General features: G+C 56.1%; 1 protein-coding gene and 1 long non-coding RNA gene across 4 annotated transcripts; one reads left to right on the top strand and one right to left on the bottom strand.

Annotated features, from left to right (window-relative positions):
- Positions 1-1,626: 1,626 nt before the first annotated feature.
- On the top strand, positions 1,627-8,380 carry CLDN7 (claudin 7). The gene is made up of 4 exons (XM_074941143.1): positions 1,627-2,174; positions 6,800-6,964; positions 7,210-7,294; positions 7,939-8,380. Exons 1-4 carry the CDS (start codon positions 1,952-1,954, stop codon positions 8,102-8,104), a joined length of 639 nt encoding a protein of 212 aa, XP_074797244.1. The 5' UTR covers positions 1,627-1,951; the 3' UTR covers positions 8,105-8,380.
- A 1,922-nt stretch (positions 8,381-10,302) lies between these two features.
- LOC141978808 (uncharacterized) lies at positions 10,303-24,739 on the bottom strand. 3 transcript variants are annotated; one of them, XR_012636427.1, is made up of 4 exons: positions 24,642-24,739; positions 23,962-24,108; positions 19,951-20,033; positions 10,303-10,950 (listed from the first exon to the last, which is right to left on the bottom strand). It is a non-coding gene; the product is annotated as an uncharacterized LOC141978808 (long non-coding RNA). The 3 variants fall into 3 exon arrangements; XR_012636425.1 differs by lacking the exon at positions 10,303-10,950 and having other exon boundaries at positions 19,644-20,033; XR_012636426.1 differs by lacking the exons at positions 10,303-10,950; positions 24,642-24,739 and adding an exon at positions 24,321-24,427 and having other exon boundaries at positions 19,644-20,033.
- Positions 24,740-24,773: the final 34 nt, after the last annotated feature.

Genomic DNA, 24,773 nt, shown 5'->3' with positions numbered 1-24,773 from the left:
TGCACACCCCCTGCCCCCCACTGAACTCCTGCCCTCCCCCGCCTTCCCCCCGCTCATCCCCTGCCCCCCTCCACTCCTGCCCTCCCCCTGCCCCCCACTTAACCTCTGCCCTCCCCCCGCCTTCCCCCTGCTCATTTCCTGCCCCTCACCCCACTCCTGCCCTCCCCCTGCCCCCCACTTAACCTCTGCCCTCCTCCACTTTCCCCCAGTCACTCCCTGCCCCCACCCCACCCCTGCCCTCCCCCTGCCCCCCACTTAACCCCTGCCCTCCCCCACCTTTCCCCTGCCTCCCCACTTAACCCCTGCCCTCCCCCACTCCTGCCCTCCCTCCACCTTCCCCCACCCTCCCCCTGCCCCCACTTAACCCCTGCCCTCCCCCTGCCTTCCCCCCTCTCACCCCCTGCCCCCCCACTTAACCCCTGCCCTCCCCCGCCTCCCCCCTCCGTTTCCCCTGGCCTCCCCCCACACTCCTCCCTGCCCTCCCCCACTCACCCCTTTCCCCCCACTCACCCCTGCCCTCTCCCCCACCCCCTGGCCTTCCCCCCCCACAGTTCCCTGCCCTCCCCTGCACTGCTCCCTGGCCTTCCCCCCCACTCACCCCTGCCCTCCCTCCTGCCTTCCCCGCTACTCACTCCTGCCCTCTCCCCTGCCCCTTCCCTCCCCTGCCTTCCCCCCACTCACCCCCTGCCCCCTACTTAACCCCTGCCCTTCCCCACACTCACCCCTTCCCTTTCCCCTCATCCCCTGCCCTTCCCCCTCCCCCTGCCCACCCCTGCCCTCCCCAGCCCCCTTCCCTTCCCCCCATTCACCCTTTCTGCCCCTGCCCTCTCCACTCACCCCCTGCCCTTCTCCCCCAGTCACCCCTTCCCCCCGCCCCGCCCTCTTCTTGCCCTCCCCCTCACTCCCACTAACCCCCTGCCCTTCCCCCTCGCCCCTTCGCCCCCTGCCGTTCCCCCCTTTCAACCACTCCCCCTTCCCCCCACTCTGCCCTGCCCTTCCCTTCCCCCACTCATCCCCCCACACCGTGTGGGGTGGGCAGGTGACAGCCCCCGCTAATCCATTCAGGCACCTGCCACTCCCACCCCCAGGCATATCCCCGCTGCACCGTTATGGGGCGCGGACTGACGGGGAACCCGGGGATCAACTCCCTCCCCCCGCACCACATCCTATTCCCAACGTGCAAATAGCCAGAGCTGGCACAGACCCCCCCCCACTCCCATGGTGCCAGGCACTTCCCATATACACACTGAGACACCCCCCCCAGCTAATCTTCCCATTGTACAGGTGGGGAAACTGAGTCACGGTGGGTGGCTGGGGTGTGGGGGGAATGGGAAGTGGGGAAGGCATTGGAGGGGGGGGAAGTTGCTCAGCTCGCGGGGGGGCAGTGGGGGTGGGTGAGGGGAGGGGGGGTTCTGCTCAGACAGGCGGGGGGGGGGCAGCGGGGTTGAGCGCCCCTCCCCCCAGCCGGAACCTGCCCTGCCCTGGTTTTACCGCCCCTAATGACTCTCCTTCCGTCCCCATGGCCCCGGGGTGATGTCATGAAACTTCCCCTCCCCCCCAGGCCTGTCCCCTCCCCTTCCCCGCCCAGGGCATAAAAACAGGTGAACAATTTACCTGGCCAGGTAGAGGGCAGAGGATTGTAGCCGTCTGGACGCGGCGCGCTTTCTCCAGGGACCATTCCCCACCCCCACACACACACACACTTCTTTTGTTTGGGTCGCCTGCCCCTCCCCGGATCCACCCGTGTTTTTGGGGGGTTGCGCTCCCCGGATCCACCCGTGTTTTTTGGGGGTCGTGCTCCCCGGATCCACGCGCGTTTTTTCTTTGACCCCCCCCCACATCTGCTGCTTTTTTTGAGGGGGGGCTTTGTTTGGGTCGCGCGCCCCCTTCCCCGGATCCACGCGTGGTTTTTCCCCCCCCCTTTATTTTCCTCTCTCCTGGGTGGCTCGCCATGGCCAACTCCGGGCTGCAGCTGCTGGGCTTCGTGCTGGCCCTGCTGGGCTGGGTGGCCCTGATCGCGGCCACCATCCTGCCTCAGTGGCGCATGTCCTCCTACGCCGGGGACAGCATCATCACGGCCGTGGCGGTCTACCAGGGGCTGTGGATGTCCTGCGCCTGGCAGAGCACGGGGCAGATCCAGTGCAAGGCCTACGACTCCATCCTCAACCTCAGCTGTGAGTCCGGGGGGGGGACCCCGCTGCAATGGGAGGGGAGACGCTCTCGTGACTTCTGAGCCCCCTCTCTGCCCCCCCCACTCCCGTTCGTGGGGAGCTGTCCCCCCCGTTTCCCAGCGCTTTCCTCGCTTCACCCCCCGCCAACCCACAAAGTCAATATTTGCCCAACTTTAGCTGATAAACCCAGCGCGCCTTTATAAACAGTCGCTGGTTTCCCCCCCCCCCCACGCACACCCTTCACCCCCCCTCCCCGCGCGCCCCCTCTGCTCTCCCAGCTTTGGGCCCCCCCACGCACACTCTTACTCCCCCTCCCCGAGCCGCCTGCTCCAGTTCTGGGGCCCCCTTCTCCCCTCCCCGCGCCCCCCCTCTGCTCTCCCGGCTCTGGGGGGACCCCCCTCCCCGCGCCTCCCCTCTGTTATCCCAGCTTTGGGCCACCCCACGCACACCCTTTCTGCCCCCCGACGCAGCACTCCCCCTCCCCGAGTCGCCCGCTCCAGTTCTGGGGCCCCCCCTTCCCCGCCCCACACGCTCCCCCTGTGCTCTCCCGGCTCAGGGACACCCCCCGCCCTTTCCTTCCTTCCCCCACACGCGCCCCCTGTGCTCTCCCGGCTGGGGGCCGCCCCCCGCACACCCTTTCTGCCCCCCCTCCCCGAGCGCCCCCCCCACTCCAGTTGTGGGATCCCGCCTTTCCTGCCCCACGCGCGCCCCTTCTGCTCCCCACTCCTCCCCCGGCCCCGGCGCGCTCCTTTTGATCCGCCTCCAGCCTGTACAATCCCCCCCCCCCGGAGCAAACCCCCAGGTATTTCCCTGGCAGGTTGGGGGTTAAATTCACCCCAATATTCCCTCCCCCCGTGAGATGTTAAAGCCCCGTTAAATTGGGGGTGGACGGAGAACCCCCCATCTAGTGGGATTGCAAAGCCTCTTTAAATTGGGGGGGTCGTTTATAGCTCTTTTTAAAGACCCCTCCCCCTGCCATTGATGAGGTGTGAATTAAAGGGGACCCCCCCTTCCCCCTCCCCAGCTCTCCTGGGTTTGTAGATCTCCCCCCCCCCCCACCCCGCCCCTGCACCCTTCTCTCTTCCTTTCCTTCCACTGGTTCATTCCCGTCTTCTTCTTTCTCTGTCTTCCTCCCCCCCCCCCCCCGAACCGGTTGGATCACCCCTGGGGCCTCGCCCTGCTGCTGAGACCCAGGACAAAGGGCGACATGAATGGCCCCCCCTCCTCCCCCCCCACACACACTCACTCACTCACTCACTCACACAGGTGGACTCTGGCTGCACCTGCAGGCTGGCGGGGGGGGGGGGGGGGGCTCGTCCGCGGCTTGAATTTCCAGGGATCAAAGTCCCACCCCACAGGGAAAACAGCCCCCCCAGAGAGCGCGGGGAGGGGCTGATCTGGGGTCCAGGAGGTCTTGGGGCGGGGGGGACACTCCTCCTCTTACACATTTACCTTTCTTCCTCCCGTTTCCCCCCCCCACCCCCGCAACTTGAAAAGAAACAGAAACCCCCCCCGGCCCCCCCAAAACCAGCAACAAGGAGGTTTTTCAGACCCTCCGGAGAGCACAGATCGTGGCTGCGGGCGAACAACACAAAGAGGAAGTGAGGGCCAGTGGTTGGAGGCTGGCACTGTGGCAGGACTCCTGGGTTCTTTCCCGGGCTGTGGGAGGGGAGCGGGGACTGGGGGTTTAGAGCAGGGGGGGCCTGGGAGCCAGGACGCCTGGGTTCTCTCCCCGAGCTCTGGGAGGGGAGCAGGGTCTGGTGGGTTACAGCAGGGGGGGCTGGGAGCCAGGATTCCTGGGTTCTCTTCCCGGCTCCGGGAGGGGAGCGCGGGCTGGTGGGTCAGAGCAGGGGGGGCTGGGAGCCAGGACTCCTGGGTTCTATCGCTCCGGGCAGGGAGTTTATAAACAGTTCAGGGGAACAATCCAGCCACTTTAATCTTATCGGGCTGCGTTATTTGGGAAAATAAACTCCCTTCATCCAGCCCACGATAGGAGACCTAATCGCAACCACAGGGGTCACAGGGGCCGTGGCCCCGCAGGGTGGCAGCCCAGGGCTCCCTACCAGGCCTGGTCTGCCCTTCATCCTCAGGTCCTGCTCCTCCTCCTCCTTGGGGAACCTTGTTCAATGTTTGAGTGCAGAATAGGACCCAAAAGTGGGAACCAGGACTCCTGGGTTCTCTCCCGGGCTCTGGGAGGGGAGTGGGGGCTAGTGGGTCAGAGCAGGGGGGGCTGGGAGCCAGGACTCCTGGGTTCTCTCCCCTGCTCTGGGAGGGGAGTGGGGGCTGGTGGGTTAGAGCGTGGGGGGGGGGGGCTGGGAGCCAGGACTCCTGGGTTCTCTCCCTGGCTCTGGGAGGGCAGTGAGGGCTGGTGGTTAGAGCCTGCGGGCACCGTGAGGGGAAAGGTTATCTAATGCTGTGTGAAGGGCTCTATGGGATTGCAGGGGGCAGGGCTGTGTCTTGGGGGGCAGAGGATGGTGATGTGGGGGGCTGACATGGGAACTTAGCGGCCTCAGTCAGGGCAGTAATGGCTGGAAGGTAAAACACCACACCCAGGTTATCTCAATCTGCTCCTGGACTGGAGGAACTGGATGGGGCCTGGAGAGCCTGAGGGTGTTTATTGAAACTCAGGGTCACTCCCCTCCCAGAGCTGGGGAGAGAACCCAGGAGTCCTGGCTCCCAGCCCCCCGGTTCTAACCACCAACCCCCACTCCCCTCCCAGAGCCGGGGGGAGAACCCAGGAGTCCTGGCTCCCAGCCCCCACTCCCCTCCCAGGGATTTTTCTGTCTGTGGCAGTTTCACTGAAACTGCCTGGCTCTGGTGGATCCACCTGTCTCCGGCGAGTGGGGCGAGCGCTGAGGGTGGGGCTGGCCGGGGACAGGGAATTGAGAGCCAACTGGTTGAGTCACCCTTGGGTGGGTGGGGGGGGGCGGGGGAGGGAGAAAACTCAGTGGCTGGCGGGAAGCAGGAGCTGGGGTGTTTGTTTTTAAATTTATGCAGCGTGGGGGCAAAGTCTCCTACTCGGCCTCCCCCCGCCCCCAGGTGACCGGACACATGGCAAATGGAGGATTTCACCTTGCCCCTGCTTTGTAGCCGTGGAAACTGAGGCAGTGAGAGGGTGGGACATAGCCGGGGAGAGGACCCCCCCTGCTCTAACCCCACCAGCCTCCACTCCCCTCCCAGAGCCCAGGAGAGAACCCAGGAGTCCTGGTTCCCAGGCCCCCCTGCTCTAATCCACCAGCCCCCACTCCCCTCCCAAAGCCCAGGAGAGAACCCAGGAGTCCTGGCTCCCAGCCCCCCCCCGATCTAACCCACCAGCCCCCACTCCCCTCCCAAAGCCCGGGAGAGAACCCAGGAGTCCTGGTTCCCTGCCCCCACCCTGCTTTGATCCTAGATTTCCCTCCCCAAGGCAAATTTCAAGGAGCTGGAAGGAGATGCGCTTTACCAAGCTTGTAATTAACCCAGAGCATCTATAGCTTTAGGCTAGTCCTGGGACAGATGGTTGATGAAGTACTCTAGATTTATATGGAGAGTGGGGTGTAGTGGTTAGAGCAGGGGGGCCTTTGTGTGAGAAGGAGGAAATACCACTTCCTTATTGACTTTCTCCACCCCCGTCACGATTTTATAGACTTGTGTCCTACCCGTCCCCCTTCGCCGTCTCTTTCCCAAGCTGAAAAGTCCCGCTCTTATTCATCTCTCCTTGTCCGGCAGCCCTTCCAGATCCCGAATCCTTTTTTGCTGCCCTTTCCTGCACCTTTTCCAATCCCGACAGATCTTTTCTTGAGACGGGGCGGCCGTATTCAGGCCGTGGGCGTCCTATGGGTTTAGCTCGTGGCAACATGGTTTTTCCCGTCGACTTCTCTACCCCTTGCGTGACGGTTCCAAAACCGTCTTGACGGCCGCTGCCCACTGAGGGGCTGTTCCCAGAGAACTAGCCATGCTGACTCCAAGATCCCTCGCTGGAGCGGGATCGGCTACCGTCGACCCCCCCGCCATGGTTTTATGGGCATATTTGGGATTACGTTGGCCCACGTGCGTTGCTTTGCACGGATTGGCAGTGGATTTCCTCTGCCGTTGGGTTGCCCGGTGGCGTGAGATCCCTTTGCCCAGCTTGGGGGGGTGGAAGTAGCCGGAATAATTTTGTCTCCGTGAACTTTGCCACCCCACGGGGCACCCCGCTGAGAAGGACGTTGGCCAGCGCTCGTCCCATTGCAGAGCCCCCGGGAACCCCACTGTGAAAACTGACCCTTTCTTCTGTCTTTTAACTTGTTACTGATGCCTGGGTCCCCTCCCTGGCTCTGGGAGGGGAGTGGGGTCTAATGGTTAGAGCAGGGGGGCTGGGAGCCAGGACTCCTGGGTTCTCTCCCTGGCTCTGGGAGGGGAGTGGGGGCTGGTGGGTTAGAGCAGGGGAGGCTGGGAGCCAGGACTCCTGGGTTCTCTCCCCGGCTCTGGGAGGAGAGTGGGGGCTGGTGGGTTAGAGCAGGGGAGGCTGGGAGCCAGGACTCCTGGGTTCTCTCCCTGGCTCTGGGAGGGGAGTGCGGGCTGGTGGGTTAAAGCAGGGGGGGCTGGGAGCCAGGACTCCTGGGTTCTACTCAGCGTTGCCTCACGCAGTTTCTCTCTCCCCACTCCAGCTGCTCTCCAGGCCACGCGGGCGCTCATGGTGGTCTCCATTGTGTTGGGGGTCGTCGGCATTGGGGTCGCCTCCATGGGCATGAAGTGCACCCGCTGCGGGGGGGACAACAAGGTGCAGAAGGCGCGCATCGCCATGACCGGGGGGCTCATCTTCGTGGTGGGAGGTGAGTCGAGGAAGGGGCCGGCGTGTGGGTAGCCACTGGGTTCCCAGGCCTGGAGTGGGTGGGAGCCCCGGTTCTAGGCCCCCTCCATGATGGGGGCTACTGGCTGAGGCCTGGGCAATTCATCTCATGCATGAAATTAGCAGGGAGCTGGCGCCCCCTAGAGGGGACAGGCCCCGTGTCCCACTTCCACGTTCGAAATGCCACCCGGCTCCGTCTTTCTGAGCCCGTGTTTCTCTCCTCCCCAGGTTTAGCGGCGCTGATCGCCTGTTCCTGGTACGGAAACCAGATCGTGCGAGATTTCTACGACGTCATGGTACCTGTGAACACCAAGTGAGTTGCGGGCTTCTCCCATGTGTGACCCAAGGGGGGCGCTGTGGGGCAGGAAGCTGGGCAAGGGGCTCGGCAGAGGGTGCTCTCCCTTGGCAGGCAGGGCTGGCCCCAGGGCGGCGCTCGGGGGCGCTGTGGGGCAGGGAGCGGGGCGGGGGCTCAGCAAGGGGTGCTCTCCCCTGGCAGGCAGGGCTGCCCTCAGTGGATTGTTTGCCTGGAATTACCCCCAAAATCATAAGCATCAAAGACCCCCCCACCCTTCCCCTGCTTCCTGGTGTGGACCCCGGTGTCCGGGGAAAGTCTCCGGGGAGGGAATATGGAATTCCCAGGTTCAGTCCCCCTGCAGTTTTCCTGGATATTTAGGGATTTTCCTTGGCCTCTGGTCCCAGACTCCTCTGTGGTTTCGCTGTGTGATTGTTAAATAGGCCCCCCCCCCCAGAGGTGGCTGCATCTCCACGCTGGACGAGGGATCCCCATATAACAGCCGCCCCACCCCAGAAGTGGCTGCCTCTTAAGGTTTCCTGACTGGAGGTGCATGAGGCGGGGCTAAGTGGAAAGGGGCGGGGCTGTACAGAACAGGGTGGGGCTATGGGGCAAAGGGGTGGGCCCACATCTGATCAGTCTCTCCCCCCCCCCCCCCCTTCCAGGTATGAATTTGGATCGGCGATCTTTATCGGCTGGGCTGGGTCAGCCCTGGTCTTGCTCGGGGGGGGTCTCCTCTCCTGTTCCTGCCCTGGGAAATCGGGGTACAAGAAGTCGTACCCCAGGAGCAAAGCCGTTTCTCAGCCCCCCACCAACAGGGAATACGTCTAGCGCCCTGATTTGATGCCAGCTGTTTGGCCCGTACCCCTTTCTGCTGTCGACGACCCGGAGCCTGCCAAGGGGTTAACTCCTTGCATTTTGTGTGTGTGGAGGGGTTACCCCTGACTTAGGAATATCGGGGTGCTCCCGAACTCTACACAGATGTTTTTAAAGGCGTTCGTGCCCATTGAGATTGGTTTTTACCTTCCCACATTTTTGGGGGTGCAGTGTACTTGGGGAAGGGTTAACTGAATAAGGGGGGTGCCCCTAAATTCTGTCCAGTGTAGCTTATTTGGGGGGGAGGGGGTGGGGTTTTCATTTTCTAGATGGGGAGGGGTTTTTAAGACCACCCCAAAACAGGACATACCAGTAAAAAGCATTTCTTATGGGGTGTGTATATTCTGCCATACGTTGGAGACACTAGCATGGAGAGTCTCTCTTTTTAGCTGGGGTTCACCCCAATATAACTGACCCGACCTGTCTCTGAAGGGGGAGATCCCCACCCCAAAATCTTACGATCTGTTGTTAAAATGGCCCCCCCCTTTAAGAATCTCTCCGCATAATTGCTATGGTGGAATTGTATTTTATTTTTATTTTGTTTGCAAGGTGGGGGAGGCCCTGCAGGGGAATTTAATGGCAGGGGGGGGGAGCGGGGGAGAATGGCTTTATTTAAAAGCGCTCCCGCTCGTTAGGGGTTTTTAACGAATGATCTGTGCGTGGCTGGGATTCATGTGGTCTTTGTCCTTTTTTGTACAGAAATTAAAACCTGTGTGTTTTGGAAAAGTGTCTGTGTGGGGTGAGATCTGTCTTTAGGGGTGCCCTCTAGGGGTGGGGTAGGTTCCCCGAAGAGGGAGACCAGTGTGTCCGCACTGCCCCCTGCAGGAAAGGTGCTGTCCGCATCTCGGCGCCAGACGGGTTCCCTGTTTAACCAGCCGCCCTTCCCCAGAGGTGGCCGCATCTCAGCACTGGGGCCGTTGCCCTCCCTTGTGCCCCCTCATCCTCTCTCTCTAATTTAGGGGGGTCCCTCATACTCTCCCAGATTCCTCCCTCCCCCCCGCCAAGGCTGTCTTCCTCCAGTTGCCATGTGCCCCGTTTTCCCCTCCCCAGGCTGGGTTTAGGGCCAGATGACCACTTGGGGGGCTGGCTTTGGGGGCACCAGGCTGGGGAGGGGGGGCTGTTTGGACTGTCAACAAATTCATTGTCTTATGGGCCAGGGATAAATCACGCAGGCAGCGAAGTGGAGAAATGGCCGGCAAATGCAGTCAAAAATAAAGTATTTAAAAGTTTAACAAGGGGCGGGGCTTCGGGCAAGAGCGGTCCTGTTCCTGCCCCCCCCGGGGTCCCCCAATCTCCCCCCGTGCCAGCACTGGGCCGTGCATGTACATTTCATGCCGGTGGGAATTTCTAGGGATGGAACAAAACTGAGCCTGTCTCAAGCTGGGGGGTGGCGGGCCGAGGGGCAGCTATTTTCAGGGGTGACCCCCCCCACAAGCTTAAAAACCGCTCCCCGGTCTTTCTTCTGACGTGCAAGGCCGCAGAGCTGGGCAGCTGAGTTACTCGGTGTTTGGCTAGAGATGAAAGAACCAGTCACGGGTGGACATGGATGCCCCTTGGCAGATCTGCTTGGCCCCCCAAGAATGTGACACCCGAAAAGGAAGGGGGCAGGGAGAGCCTGAAAGAGAGGCTCTCCAGGGACACGGGGTGGGGGGGAATGGCAGGACCCCCAAAGAACATGAGTTTTTGTGGGGACCCCTGTCAGGCCAGGTGCTCTGTGGGTCCCCACCTTCATGGAGATGCAGACCCCCCAACCACACTGGGAGGCCACAGAGTGCCAGGTACTGGACAGCCCCTCCCTGCCAAAAGGACCCCCATGATGCAGACTAGACATCCCCCCCGACTGAGATCAGGTCCCCACCATCACACCTGGTGGTGCACAGACACACAGTCAGACAGTGCCTTCAGGTGTCTGTAGAGACAAGGAGTCCTGGCTCCCAGCCCCCCTGCTCTAACCCACCAGACTCCCCTCCCCTCCCAGAGCTGGGGACAGAACCCAGGAGTCCTGGCTCCAAGCCCCACCTGCTTTAATCCACCAGATCCCCCCTTTGATTTGGGATAGAACCCAGGAGTCCTGACTCCCAGCCCCCACTCCCCTCCCAGAGCTGGGGAGAGAACGCATGAGTCCTGGCTCCCAGACCTGCCCTTCTCTAAACCCACCAGACCCCCCCTTCAAGTTGGGATTGAACCCAGAAGTCCTGGCTCCCGGCCCCCACCCTGTGGGTTTAGCCCATAACTCCCAAGCACTCATCTGTGTCTCCAGCTGCCCTGCATTGCCCCTTACAGCTTCCTGCCTGTGATTGGCCCTGGGTTCAATCCGCCCTCAGGTGTGAATTACCTGAGCCAGGTGGGAATGGCACCAGAGTAAAAGAGGATCTGGAGCATGGGCCCCTCTTGATTGCTGCAGAGAGACAAGATGGGGGCTGGCCCCTGGCTGCTGCTGGCCTGGGTGATGTTTGAGTTGCCCTGTCCCTCTGCCTGGCCTTTGCCAGGAGTGACGACAGCTCCCACCCAGGCTCCTGTCCCCTCCCTTCCCTGGGTCCCCCCCAGGGTCCTCCTGCCACCACTGAGAGTCCGACCTCAAGCCGCCTGGCTGGAGGTCCCGCTGTGTCCCTATGGTGCGGCCGTTCTCTTCGTGGTGGGTCTGGCTCAACGCGGGGCCGGTCCGAAGGTAAGTTTGGCTTCCCTGAGCCCCCACCGGGGTCCTATGGGTCCTGGAACAAGTTCTCAAGAACTTCCAGGCTCTCCTGGTAGTGCACCAGCATAATCTTCTGGTCCCTCTGAGTCTCGCAGTCCCTAGGTCCCTGTTGAAGAACATAAGAATGGCCATAATGGGTCAGACCATCCAGCCCAGTGTCCTGTCTGCCAATGGTGGCCAATGCCAGGTGCCCCAGAGGGAATGAACAGAACAGGGAATCACCCAAGTGATCCATCCCCTGTCACCCATTCCCAGCTTCTGGCAAACAGGGGCTAGGGACACCATCCCTGCCCATCCTGGCTAATAGCCATTGATGGACCTATCCGCCATGAACTTGTCTAGCTCTTTTTTGAGCCCTGTTCTAGTCTTGGCCTTCGCAACATCCTCTGGCGAGGAGTTCCCCTGGTTGACGGTGCGTGGGGTGAAGAAATACTACCTCTTGTTTGTTTTGAACCTGCTGCCTATTCATTTCATTGAGTGCCTCCTAGCTCTTGTGTTAGGAGAAGGAGTGAACAACGGTTCCTTGTTGACTTTCTCCACCCCGGTCAAGATTTTATAGACCTCAGTCGTATCCCCTCTTAACCGTCTCTTTTTCCAAGCTGAAAAAGATCTCAGAAGCTTCTGGTCACCAAGCCACGTCCCACGTTGGTGAAGCTTTGTAAGCTTTTGGTGTGTCCTTGATTTATCAATTCTGCTGACTTCTTCACCCCCCATGATCCCGGCCTGATGGTCAGGAAGTGCCGGTCACTGAGCTATCTCCCCACAGCGCTGGCAGGAACCTGGGAATTTCCAAGGGGCATTCTAATTTTTTTTCCCCTCTTCATTTTGCTTGGGAGCAGAACGTGGAAACTTTAGCATTTCCCCGTCAAATGAAAATCGATTGAGCGTTGAATCGCCTTGTTTGAACTTTGCTTTATTTCGGCTCTTCTATTTTGGGTTGGCAGAATACGATTTTTAGGTTTTGATGGTTTTAGCATCGAATCGTAGGACTGGAAGGGACCTCGAGGGGTCGTCTAGAATCACAGAATCATAGAATATCAGGGTTGGAAGGGACCTCAGGAGGTATCTAGTCCAACCCCCTGCTCAAAGCAGGACCAATCCCCAACTAAATCATCCCAGCCAGGGTTTTGTCAAGCCGGGCCTTAAAAATATCTAAGGAAGGAGATTCCACCACCTCCCTAGGGAACCCATTCCAGTGCTTCCCCATCCTCCTCATGAAATAGTGTTTCCGAATATCCAACCTAGATCTCCCCCACTGCAACTTGAGACCATTACTCCTTGTCCTGTCATCTTCTACCACTGAGAATAGTCTAGAACCATCCTCTTTGGAACCACCTCTCAGGTAGTTGAAAGCAGTCTAGTCCGGTCCCCCGCCCTCATGGCAGGACAGAGTATTATCTAGACCAGGGGTGGGCAAACTTTTTGGCCTGAAGGCCACATCTGGGAATAGAAATTGTATGGCGGGCCATGAATGCTCACACAATTGGGGTTGGGGTGAGGGCTCTGGTTGGGGGTGTGGGCTCTGGGGATGAGGGGTTTGGGGTGTAGGAGGGTGCTCTGGGCTGGGACTGAGGGGTTTAGAGGGCAAGAGGGGGATCAGGGCTGGGGCAGGGGGTTGGGGCATGGGGGAGGCTTTGGGTGCAGGCTCCAGGTGGCACTTACCTCAAGCAGCTCCCAGAAGCAGCCGGCATGTCCCTTCTCTGGCTCCTACGCGGAGCCGCGGCCAGGCGGCTCTGTGCACTGCCCTGTCCACAGGTGCTGCCCCACAGCTCCCATTGGCTGCAGTTCCCAGCCAATGGGAGCTGTGGGGGCGGTGCTTGGGTTGGGGGCCATGTGCAGAGCGGAGCCCCCTGGCTGTCCCTACGTATAGGAGCCGGAGGAGGGCCATGATGCTGATTCTGGGAGCCACGTGGAGCGGGGCAAGCCCCAGATCCCACTCCCCAGCGGGAGCTCGAGGGATGGATTGAAAGGGCTGGTGGGCCAGATCCAGCAGTTTGCCCACCCCTGATCTAGACCATCCCTGAAAGGGGTTTGTCTAACCTGCTCTTAAAAATCTCCAGTGATGGAGATCCCACAACCTCCCTGGGCAATTTATTCCAGTGCTTAACCACCCTGACAGTCAGGAAGTTTTTCCTAATGTCCAACCTAAATCGTCCTTGCTGCAATTTAAGCCCATTGCTTCTTGTCCTATCCTCAGATGTTAAGGAGAACAATGGCCTCCCTCCTCCTTGTAACCACCTTCTACGGACTTGAAAACGTAATACGGCTTTGAAACTTTACTACGCAGACGCAAAATGCTGCTTTTAACCATCTTCACTTACACGGAACAAGCACAGAAAAAGCTTCCTTACCTTGCCAAGTCTTTTTAAAAATACTTTCCCTTTATTTTTTAGTAGTTTACGGTTCACACAGCACTGTACTGTATTTGCTTTTCTTTTTTTTATTTTTGGTCTCTGTTGCTGCCTGATTGCCTACTTCCCGTTCCTGACAAGGTGCGCGGCTGACTGATCTGTTCATAACTCTGTTGTTCGTAACTTCTGTGCTTTGTCTACTGGCAAATTTCGACTGTCATGGATGGAAATCTTTTTTCATTGCCGTGGGTGTGTACGGCGGAATTGACGTTTATTGTTTACTGATTAAAATCTACAGCCGACATATATAAATATTCAAATTAATTTTACTGTCTAAAGACTGGAGATAGTCTACTAAATAAATATTAAAGATAATGAAGCCTAAACAAAATGAGTCTAAATGATTCATTGCCATTGTTTGTTTTCCCATGAAATGTTTTGAGTCTGACAAAGCGGCATTATTGGATTGTTCTACCCCTGTGTTGCTGCCCTGCCTCCCACTTCGGTGTAGCTGGGGGCCCCCTTCTCTTCTAGAGAGGTATTGGTGTCAGAAGTGGGATCCCAGCATTTTCTGGATGTCTGCGCTGGTGTGGCAGGGCAGGTGTCTTGGGTTTTTTTTGTTTTTTGTTTTCCCCTCTCCAAAGCAGTGGGTCAGGAAGTTAACACCCCACAGAGACTCGTGGGGCAGGTCTTTCCATCGCTTCCCACGTGCCGTCTGAACACTTGGTTCACGCTTTATGCAGACTTGGGTAGGGTTGCTGAGTCTGTTACACTCAGGGCAGCTCCTTCCCCACATTTCCCCCCACCCCCGCATGACCTAGATACGTGCCTAACGTTTCTTTTAAATGCCATCTGAGATGGGGTTACCATCATGTACCTCCATGAGCTGGGGACCTTAATCCAGCCCAGGCTAAATAGCCAATCTCAGTAGCTTCTTGGAGAGCTGGGGCAGGGAACAACGCTGGATAAATTCCAATGCTGATTCCTTCCAGGGGACGCCGGACTCCTTGGTGTATAGCACCACCCTCTCTTACAGCCACCTACCTGCCATCAGAACCAGCCCAGGTGTGGTCCATATTGAGTGTTGCTACCCCAGGTGAGTCTATAAAGGGGATCCCCATCCTAGAACTTGTTCTCCCATTGGGGGATCCCTGCATGATGTGACAGCAGCCAATTGGTGGCAGATGGTGATGGTGGGAGGGACCTGCAGGCCAGCTTCCCATTGGAGGACAAATCAGTGATCCTCAAAGGTATTTTAGATGCCTAACTCCCATTGATTTCAATAGATGTTTTGGTGTCCTCTGATAAAGTTTGTGGGTGATGCGGTGCAAATGGCGGGGAAGTGGTAAATAATGGCACAGGATGGGACACGGCTCGGACAGCTTTTTTGCTAGGGCTAAATGTACATGTAGACATCTAGGATCCAAGAAGGCCCTTTCTCTCCCAGAGAGGTATTGGTGGCCGAAGTGGGATCCCAGCATTTTCTGGGTGTCTGTGCTGGTGTGGCAGGGCAGGCCAAGCTTACCACATGGGGGATGCTATCCTGGGAAGCTGGGGCTCTGAAAAATATTTTGTGTGTCAAGGCGGGAGATCAGATAAATGTGAGCCTGTTGATCTGAGAAAGGGAGAGGCTGGGGTCAAACGATGCTGGGGATGGATCAACAGAGGGGCCTGGAGAAGGTGCAGAGCAGTTATTTGAACTCTAGGTTCAGCCCTGGTGCGACCGCTGCTGGGGTCCACAACTCAAGGAAGACGGTGATAAACTGGAGAGGGGCCAGAGAAGAGTCACGAGAAGGATTAGAAAACTTGACAGTGAGAGACTCGAGGAGCTCAATCGAGTTACCGTCACAAAGAGCCGGTCTCGGCAGGGACTTGATCACGTCTCTAAGTACCGGCATGGGCGTTGGGTATACTAGGCAGGGGAAGGTTGTGCCTTCCCAAACAGCCTGGTTTGGCCCCCCTCATGCTCCACCCCCAGGCCCAATCCTGCCTCCTGTTCCCTTCTGTGGCCGAGAGGCTCAGGCTGGGGGCTGCGGTGTGCACAAGACCCCTCGGGCTGGGGCCACGCCATGCCACCCATCCTCCCAGCGCTGGGACATGCTGCCCGCCCAGCGCTCCGGCCATGCCAACGGCTGGAAGCGAGACTAACAAGGTGCAAAATTTCAACCATGAGCGTAATTAACCAGTGAGCCGATTTACCCAGGGTTGGGGTGGATTCTCCATCCCTGACCCTTTCTCAGTCAAGATGGGATGTTTTTCTAAAAGGAATTATTTCAGGGCGGTTCTCTGGCCGGGGTCAGACTAAAGCAGTGGCATTCAGCCTTCCCAGATGACTGCACCCCTCAAGAGCCACTGGATCAGATGGTCAGAGTAAGGGAGAGCCAGAACAGGGGGGCCAGGGGAGCATGGGCCCCATCGCATTCAAAAGTGGGAGGGCTTAAGCCCCACCACTTTTTACGGGCCGTAATGGCGAGTGATGAGTGGGGGAAGGGGTGGGGCCTCTGAGAGGAAGGGGCAGGGCCACAGTTCAGTCGCCGGTGGGGGGCCCCCGCAACTTTTAGGGAGTTTACACTGTTTCTGAGTCCCTTCTGGACTGGGAATCTCTGACTCTATAAATACTTTGGTCTTGTCCTTCCTTCTCCGTATCGCAAGGAGAGTAGGGAGGGGATTTTAACTGGCATCGGTGCGCCGGGTACTAGAATACCGTGTCCTCCTCCGGTGCTCCAAGGAGCTCGATTTAGATCGCTTCCTGCATGTGAGCGAGTGTTCAGTCTAGGGAGAAATGCAACGTTGTGGCTTCTGGCGGCTCATCTTTCGCAGCGGGCACGAAAGGCCTCCCGAAGCTCATGGCAAAAGCCCGAATGAGAACCAGGGTGGTTGTGAAACCCAGATGCATTCAAGTTCGGAAGGAGGCGGCTTTAGCCCCACTCCCAAGGGAAGCGGTGGGTTTTCTAGTCCATGATGGCTTCAGACCAAGTCCTGGATGCCCTTTGTAGAAAACGCCCTTGTTCAACATCCTTTTGTTTTCGGCTCAATATGGGGGTGAGATTTTAACCGCCTGTGATATACAGGAAGGCATGAGAAATACTTCCTTTTGTTTGTTTTTAAACCTGCTGCCTGTTAATTTCCTTGCCTGACCCCTCGTTCTTCGTGAAGTGGTAAATAATCCCTCCTTATTCCCGTTCTTCAAGCCGTTCGTGATTTTATAGACCTCTCTCCTATCCTCCCTCAGGCGTCTCTTTCCCCATCTGAACAGTCCCGGTCTTTTTAATCTCTCCTAATGTAGACCCATCCTGTTGTTAGCAAATGCATAGGTGTGATTGTCTTCCAACATGCATTGCTTTGCATTTATCAACATTGAATTTCCTCTGCCATTTTGTTGCCCGGTCACCCAGTTTTGTGAGATCCCTTTGTGGCTCATTACAGTCTGCTTCGGACATAACTATCTTGAGTCTTTTTGTGTTGTCTGAAATCCACAAAAACTTGTCTACGGAGGCTGGGCACGTGGGACTGCAACAGAAGTGGATTCAAACAGCGTGGCGTGCAGAAGTCTTGGCTCAAACGTTGGGGCAACTCTGCCCTAAGAGCTGATTGTAATTACAGAGATCAAGGCAGAAACCAAATGCTCTTGCTGTCTTCAACAGCTTTCCCCCCACAAACAGTGTGTGTTGCGCGCACACACACATACACACAAAAAAGCAACATTGTTGTATTTCTTCCCGAGACAGAACACTTGCTCGCACGTTGGGAAAAAGAACATGCCAGGCTGTTTGACAGCACCACCTGGTGGCACCTGCTGCCATAACACTAATGGACTTTGGGAATTCAATCTATTTAGCTAGTCGAAAAGCAGGACAAGAGGTAACGGGATTGCTGGCTAGAATTGCCTTCTGCTTGGAGAGGAGAAATGAGATAGCAGGAGGGCTTCTTCGTCTGGCCGGCAAAGGCAAGGTGAGATGGAGTGGAAGCTGGAGAAGTTCAGACCTGAAACGAGGCCTTGATCAGCGTCCCCAGTTCTTTAAACGGAGATCACGTGTCTCTCTTTCTGTGGGAGCTCCGGATGCCCTTTGGTCAATTGGAACCTGAAATCCAGGGCACTTAGAAGTGCAATATGTGATCGCAGGTAACCTGACCTCCCTGGAGAACACATGCCAGAGAGCATCCCTGAATTAATTCCTTTTAGAAAAACACCCACACTTGAGCTAAAATCTGCCAGTGATGGAGAACTGGCCCAGGAACCCTTGGTAAGTTGTCCGAAGGCTGAATTCGCCTTACTGATTAAAAATTTACACCTTATTTCCTGTCTGAATTTGGCAAGCCGTTGGGTTACGCGCCCATTTTCTGTTTGATCTCTGCTTGGCATGGCATAAACCTCTCTCCAGCTTTATTTGTGTATTCAGTGCCGGGTGTCCCCTGAGAGGCCAGGAGCGTGGTAATAGCTGTGAAAGGGACACGTGATGCCTCTGGGGAATCTTGGGTTTCTTTCCTGAGCGTTTCGGGCCTGGCAGAGTGCTGAGGAGTTCGAGAAGCTGGATAGGCTGGTGTGGAGCTGACATGCAATTTAAGTTCCGGCCGAGCTCGGTCGTGAGCCATGGGGGGCGGTGGGGGGGTCTCGAACTTGGGTCTGCAAGGGTGACCGGCCCTAGTGCGAGACTTCACCCCACAGTCTGATTGGCAGAGTCCCAGAGCAGCTGATTAGGAGCTGGACCAGGAAGCCACCTGCTTGATTTTTCCTGGCATCCTGACCAGGCATCTCCCGTGTGGTTCCAGGCCTCCGGTGCGTCCCCTGCCTCTGTCCCCACAAAATCCTGACTGGTTCCCGACTCCTGGTTCTGATGTCCAGTGTGTCCCCTGCCTCCATCCCCCTGGTAGGCCCCCAACTCTTGACTCCTGCCTCGTGGTGGCGGACTCCCGCTCCGACGGCTCGGTTGGGCTGCCCACGACCCAGCCCTGCTGCTCTCCCCTGATGAGGCCGAGGGGTAACGCAGTGGCTTACAGTTCCGGGGACCCTGAGCCGGGGTCAGAGCCAAGCTTAGCCCTTCCCCAGAGATGGCATGAGTAGCTGGACGTGATGCCTAGGAGGGGACTGTAGCTCATCTTTCTCCTCTTTCTAACAGCCCGCCTCCAGTAAAAGTCTCTCAAGCCGTCGGCAAATGCTGCGAGGACAAGAACTGTGGGGCGTTCAGAGGTCGATCCGGGAGACTCCAACGCAAAAGGCATCTTCCTTCACAGCCAGGTAAGTCCCAAAGTCTATGGGTTGAGTGAAACCTCCATAAAACGGGTGCCCCACCCCAGCCTTTGAGATCTGAGTCATTGTGGCTAGTTCTCTGAAAACATCCACTCACTGTGCAGCGGCCGCCAGAAAAGCAAACAGAATGTTGGGAATCATTAAGAAAGGGAGAGATAATAAGACAGAAAATATCATATTGCCTCTGTATAAATCCATGGGACGCCCACACCTTGAATACTGCATGCAGATGTGGTCGCCCCATCTCAAAAAAAGATCTACTGGGATTGGAAAAGAGTCAGAAAAGGGCAACAAAAATGATTCGGGGTCTGGAACAGCTTCTGTATGAGGAGAGATGAATAAGACTGGGACTTTTCAGCCTGGAAAAGAGACGGCGAAGGGGGGATATGATAGAGGGCTATAAAATCATGACAGGTGTGGAGAAAGTAAATAAGGACGTGTCATTTACTCCTTCTCCGAACAGAAGAACTAGGGGTTGGCAAATGAAATGAATAGGCAGCAGGTTGAAAACAAACAAAATGAAGTATTTTTTCCCACACAACGCACAGTCAACCTGTGGAACTCCTTGCCAGAGGATGTTGTGAAGGTCAAGACTAGAACAGGGCTCAAAAAAGAACTAGAGAAGTTAATGGAGGATCGGTCCATCAATGGCTATTAGCCAGGATGGGCAGGGATGGTCTCCCTAGCCTCTGTTTGCCAGAAGCTGGGAATGGGTGACAGGATGGATCACTTGATTCCCTGTTCTGTTCATTCCCTGTGGGGCAGCTGGCACTGGCCACTGTCAGAAGACAGGATACTGGGCTAGATGGACCTTTGTTCTGACCTACTGTGGCCGTTCTTGTGTTCTTATTTGGGAAAATTATGTAAGGAACAATTACGCTTTCTTGGGGAATCTGATAGTGGAAACAATAGCCACCTCCACCCGAAAAACAGCACGTGCGGGCAGAGGTGGGGGGTGTTGATCTGTGTGAGAGACACGCACCATGGAATGAGCAGAAAGCCAAGGAGACGGCAAAACAAGCACTGGCACTGAGGAAAAAGACCTTGCTAGATTTTTGGGCGGAGTGCTGTCTGGAAAGAGGCTTGGAATTAAAAGCCAATACATTGCCTTTTGCTGTTTTTGATTCCTCTTGCACTCAGTGAAACAGGACTTTGTGCATAAAGAGGATTGCATCAAAGGTACCCGGACTCCGTCAATGTCTCCTCCTCCCAGAAATGACCCCTATTTTGGTGAATAGCTTGGATCAAAGAGAATAACGGGAGATGGTCAAAGCTGTGTAGGTCAGCCAATTTTTCATGGCCATTTCCATTAGGAGGGAAAAATCGATACATATGCATCAGAATTCCCCCCTCCCCCAAAATATACTTGTGTTTTGGCCAAAAATGTCCACCAAGTCCTATTTCCTGGACCCAGCAGGCAGGTTCCTCGTGTCACAGTTTCAAGATAGATTGTGCCTCTGATCCCCCTTCTTGGCCACTTTAACAGCATCCATTGAGGCTCACTAACCTGTCCCCTCTTTCAGGGGGTGGGCACGCCCCCTGTCGCTCCAGACCAGTGGTTGCAGCTTGCACCCTGTTAGGTTTCAGGGCCTACAACAGAGAAGAGAGATTTTAAAACCTCAACTCCACTTGTTGGAAGGTTGTAAGATAAGGCTACTTCACTGCATCGGCTCCAGAACAATAACACCCAAGAACCCCAAAAACAGAGAGAGAAAACAGGCTGCTCTCTAAGGCAGGATTCAGCCCTACCTTACTCTAGGCTGGCTCTCTGCAAACTCAATCTGAAAGTCCCACATTGCACTGTTCCCTGCAGAGCCCCCTGCCTCCAAGCAAGGCCGGGAACCCCCCCCCACCCGCTTATTCTTAAAGTGATAGCTTGTCATTTTTCACTCCGTTTTCTAGCCACCACAGTCTGCCCTTTGCCTCTTGCTCCAACCCCACTCTGTTCACGTGTCCAGCTGCCTTGGCTTCGGAGTCATTGTCATCCGCTCACTGAGGTGTCCATTGTTTTTTGTAGGGTCTTCCACTCAACTGCATTGATTCAGATGTGTCCCAAACTTGTAGTCCTTCCCAGCAGGGAGTGAGTTAACTCTTTCTGCCCAGTGGGGAGTGATCCCTAATGGGTAGGTATGACAGATGCCAAAATCCTATGCATTATCTTTGGGGACCATATTGTATCCAAGCTATAACTGGTTTATGCAGGGTCATGTCCTACTCCGGGAGGGAGGGTCACCAGAGTTTCTCTGGGAAGAAAAAGCAGTGGCAGGTGATTACACTGAATAAACGATGCTAGAGAGGTGGTGGCTTCCATACACAGGTCTGAGCTGGGTTGTCCAGGTGCTACAAGACGAGGAAAATGCTTTTGGTATAAAAGGATGAGCTTAAATTGATGCGGGCTTTCCCTCTGATCCACCCACCGGCCAGGACCTTTGGCCCACGGGTTGGAAAGATTTTGATGCTGTATGGGGGACCGGTAAGCTTTCAGCATGAGTACGGGAACTCGTACTTTGTCTTCTCCATAAGGCTTTCACCTTGAGAATAAATGTGCTTGCTGAGAGAGCAGGGGGGCTGGGCTTAATTTGTGCCGGGTCTCAGCCCCGGCACCTCTGGGCTTGCTGGATCCGTTATGAACGCCTATTTCATTTGTAGCCCAATTTTAAATTCCGTATTAATTACATTTTACTTAAGAATCCCCAGTTACCCCTTTGAGGTAACTGGCAGGTTCTTGTCCCAAGATCAGGCCCCGTATTATACACATTGTTATATAGCTGGGAATCCCGGTCAAGCAACACTCTTCTTTTCAATAGAGAAGAGTTTCTTTAACGTAATAGTCATTGAATACATTTCGCACGATCACGAACACCCCAGCTCAGTAAGGTAGATCGAGATACTACAGAACGTACCTCGGCACATCCATCTACTCACACCATCCCTTGCCGAACAACCTGCAATGTTGGTCATCATCTTCCTTATCTGTGAAGGTAGCTCATGTACCTGTTACGTACGTCAGTTCATTGCCAGGGCATTCTTGGGGTTGGGTTGTGTGTTCCTGTGGTCAGAAATCCCCCTTAAACGCTCTCTTTTCAGCTCCCCAATATTTGGGGTTTCTGTTGGGCCAATCAAAAGGTTACGGGATGTGGGTCTCTGCCCACGAGGCGGTGGCTGAGAGCAGGAAGCCGTGGGCAGAGGCAAGGCGTAACTGTTTATATTGTGTGTGTGCGTGTGTGTGTGTGTGGGGGGCATGTATTTTGAATCCACTTTGCTCTTCGGGAGCTGGCTGTTGGCTGGTTCACCCTGTCATGGCCCCAGAGCCAGCAGAGGCTGGGCAGCGAGGTTCAGCTTAAATCCCCAGTCTCGAAGAAGGGACTTGCAGAGCCTGCCCAAAGGTGACAGCTAGAGGCCTGAGGTGAAAGTGGGACCAGATCAGTGGTGGGAACTGTGACGCAGGGCTTAAGCTGATTGGGTGCCTTGGGTGGTGGCTTCTACTGCTGAAAGGGGCTTAATTGCTCCTTCTAGTCTGCCTGACAGAAGAGTGGCTCAACCCATCAACTTTTAACCAGGTCTGCAATCATCTATCGATCAAAGCCGTTCCCACCTTCCAGCCTAATATCTCCGTGCAATCAAGGCTTATCCTTTGAAATTTCCCCTTGCGTTCCCCCTCTCTAGGCAATTCCTCTGAGGCAGAAGCGGATGATATGATGGTAGGCCCTTCGCCAAGCCGTGACGCAGCTCCAAGGTCCAGGGACCGGGTGGAGGTGGTAAAGATGACCGCTAAAGGTAGGGGGAGAAAATACTGTAGCCCATGGGTGGACCAGGCACCCCATTTGATTAAAAACCACTCTCAGGGATTGTCTAGGTATACTTGGATGTGCCAGTGCAGGGGGCTGGACTAGATGTCCTCTCAAGACCCCTCCCAGCCCTATCTTCCAAAGAGTCTGCTATCTCTGTAGAAGGTGAGAAACAACAGCACAGTGAGGGATGTGGTTGCCCCATCTCAAAAAAGATCTGTTGGGATTGGAACAGGTTCCGAAAAAGGCAGCAAAAATGATTCGGGGTATGAAATGGCTTCTATATGAGGAGGGATTAATAAGACTGGGAGTCTTCAGCCTGGAAAAGAGACGACTAAGGGGAGATATGATTGAGGTTTATAAAACCATGATGGGTGTGGAGAAAGTCAATAAGGAAGTGTTGTTTACTCCTTCTCATTACACAAGAACTAGGGGTTGGCAAATGAAATGACTAGGCAACAGGTTTCAAACACACAAAAGGAAGTATTTCTTCCCACAATGCACAGTCAACCTGTGGAACTCCTTGCCAGAGGATGTTGTGAAGGCCAAGACTAGAGCAGCATTCAAAAAAGAACTAGATAAGTTCCTGGAGGACAGGTCCACCAGTGGCTATCAGCCAGGATGGGCAGGGATGGTGTCCCTAGCCTCTGCTTGCCAGAAGCTGGGAATGGGTGACGGGATGGATCACTTGATTCCCTGTTCTGCTCATTCCCTCTGGGGCACCTGGCATTGGCCACTGTTGGAAGACAGGACATTGGGCTGGATGGACCTTTGATCTGACTCAGTATGGCCATTCTTATGTGGGGCGCTGGACTCAGTTCACCAGCTCTTGAGCATGGTAATTTTGAAGGCAGCATGGCAAAGAAGGAGAATGAGTTTGTTTTGGGGGCAGCCAGGGGGAGCATGGAAGGGCTGGTTTAAACATGTGACATGTGGTTGATGTACGGTTGACACCATTGGCCAACGGGCGACCAGAGATGACTTCTCACTACCGAATGAGATGATAGCTATTAAATATCTTCCAAGCCGGACTGGAAGATGCGTCAGTCCAATACAAGTTATTGGGATCAATGCAGGGGAGAAAAGCCATTGCCTTTCACTCTGTGCTAGCCAGGAAGTCAGATGGGATGATCCAATGGTCCCATCAACTCTATGCAAGCTCTCGATGCCAATTCTAACTCTCCGGTCTCTTTCCCACAGGGAACGTGAAGGATCGCAGGGTGGCTTTGGCACTGAGCGGGTTAGTGGCAGCAATCTCCGCGCTCCTCCTCGCTGGGGGAGCCCTCCTGGTACGTCAGAGGTGCAGCAGCGCTGCTGTCTGACGTGTTTTAGAGGCGTGTTTCTTTGTGGCCGAGCAATAAAGGACAGATTTTGGGTTCTGGTGACTGGCTCAGTGGAGAATGGGGAGGGGGCTTCCGGCATGGCTGTGGAAGGGAAGTCCCTGCGACGGCCTTGGCTTACTTTGTTTTATTTTTAAGGCTGTTCCTAGATGTTCTGGAAGGGCATGGGTCTATTTTGACTACCCTTCGATGGGTTGGGTTGAGAGCTGAGTTTAATAGCGCCTTCAGCCAGTGTACCTCAGAGTCACGGGAACAACCTCCAGTGATGGGGAATTCCACCACCTCCCCTCACAGCTCGGGTTTTCATTTCTGTGGATCTGCTTTGGCCTCTCTCCGGTTTGGCCCCATCTTTCTAAAAGCGTGGTTCTCAGCACTGGATATTATACTCACCCAGGGTGGAGCAGAGTGGAACAACGCCCTCCCGGGTCTTGCGTATGATGTGCCTGTTCATGTCAACTGCATCACACTGTCTTTTCTTCACACACCACCCAATCAACCTGTGGAACTCCTCGCCAGAGGATGTTGTGAAGGCCGAGCCTATAACAGGGTTCAAAAAAGAACTTGATAAGTTCATGGAGGACAGGTCCATCAATGGCTATTAGCCAGGATGGCCGCTTGTGTGTGGGGGCCGTGGCGGTGGGGACAAGGCAGGGGGAAGTGGGAGATTTGACCGGGTTGGGGGCGCTGGAGTGGCTAGCGCAGGAGCGGGATGGACGGGGGTCCTCGAAGTGGGACAGGGAACCTCTTGCCTGTATGGGCGCCATGTTGGGGTTTGGGCCTAAGTACCGCAGGGGAGACAACTCTCGCCCCTTTGGGAGGGGACCATGGACGGGGGGCCTTGGTGGGAGCCCAGCCCTCAGTGCAGCCAATGGGGCTTTAAGAGACTCTTAATCTGACCCCCAAAACCCCTCCATGTTGGCAAAAGTCTGGCCAAGAGGCAGCTGAGGTGGCTACCTCAGTGCCTGGAAAACACCCCCTCTAAATGAAGGCCTAAAACGAATGGAAAGGATCCCTTCCCTCCCCCACCCCCCAGATGTCATTAGGGGCTGTCTGTTGCCGCGCCCCCCCACCTCATTTTTATTGAGCAGGCAGCGCAACGACGCCTACGTCCCAACATGGCGCCGCCCAGGGCGGGGCCTCCCGGTCCGTGCGCACTCGACACTCCAGTGGGCCGTACGGTGAGGTCATAGGGAGGCGCCGAC

The sequence above is a fragment of the Natator depressus genome, chromosome 28, assembly GCF_965152275.1.
Source record: "Natator depressus isolate rNatDep1 chromosome 28, rNatDep2.hap1, whole genome shotgun sequence".
Taxonomy (NCBI): domain Eukaryota; kingdom Metazoa; phylum Chordata; order Testudines; family Cheloniidae; genus Natator; species Natator depressus.
Note: the sequence above shows the minus strand (reverse complement) of the source record. Positions and strands in the feature narration are given on the sequence as shown.

What these genes read in the sequence shown, in the direction of transcription:
- CLDN7 (XM_074941143.1), top strand. Translation starts at nt 1,952, where the DNA reads ATGGCCAACTCCGGGCTGCAGCTGCTGGGCTTCGTGCTGGCCCTGCTG. An exon ending in CTCCATCCTCAACCTCAGCT is followed by an intron (nt 2,175 to 6,799) that starts GTGAGTCCGGGG and finishes TCCCCACTCCAG; the next exon opens with CTGCTCTCCAGGCCACGCGG. An exon ending in ATGGTACCTGTGAACACCAA is followed by an intron (nt 7,295 to 7,938) that starts GTGAGTTGCGGG and finishes CCCCCCTTCCAG; the next exon opens with GTATGAATTTGGATCGGCGA.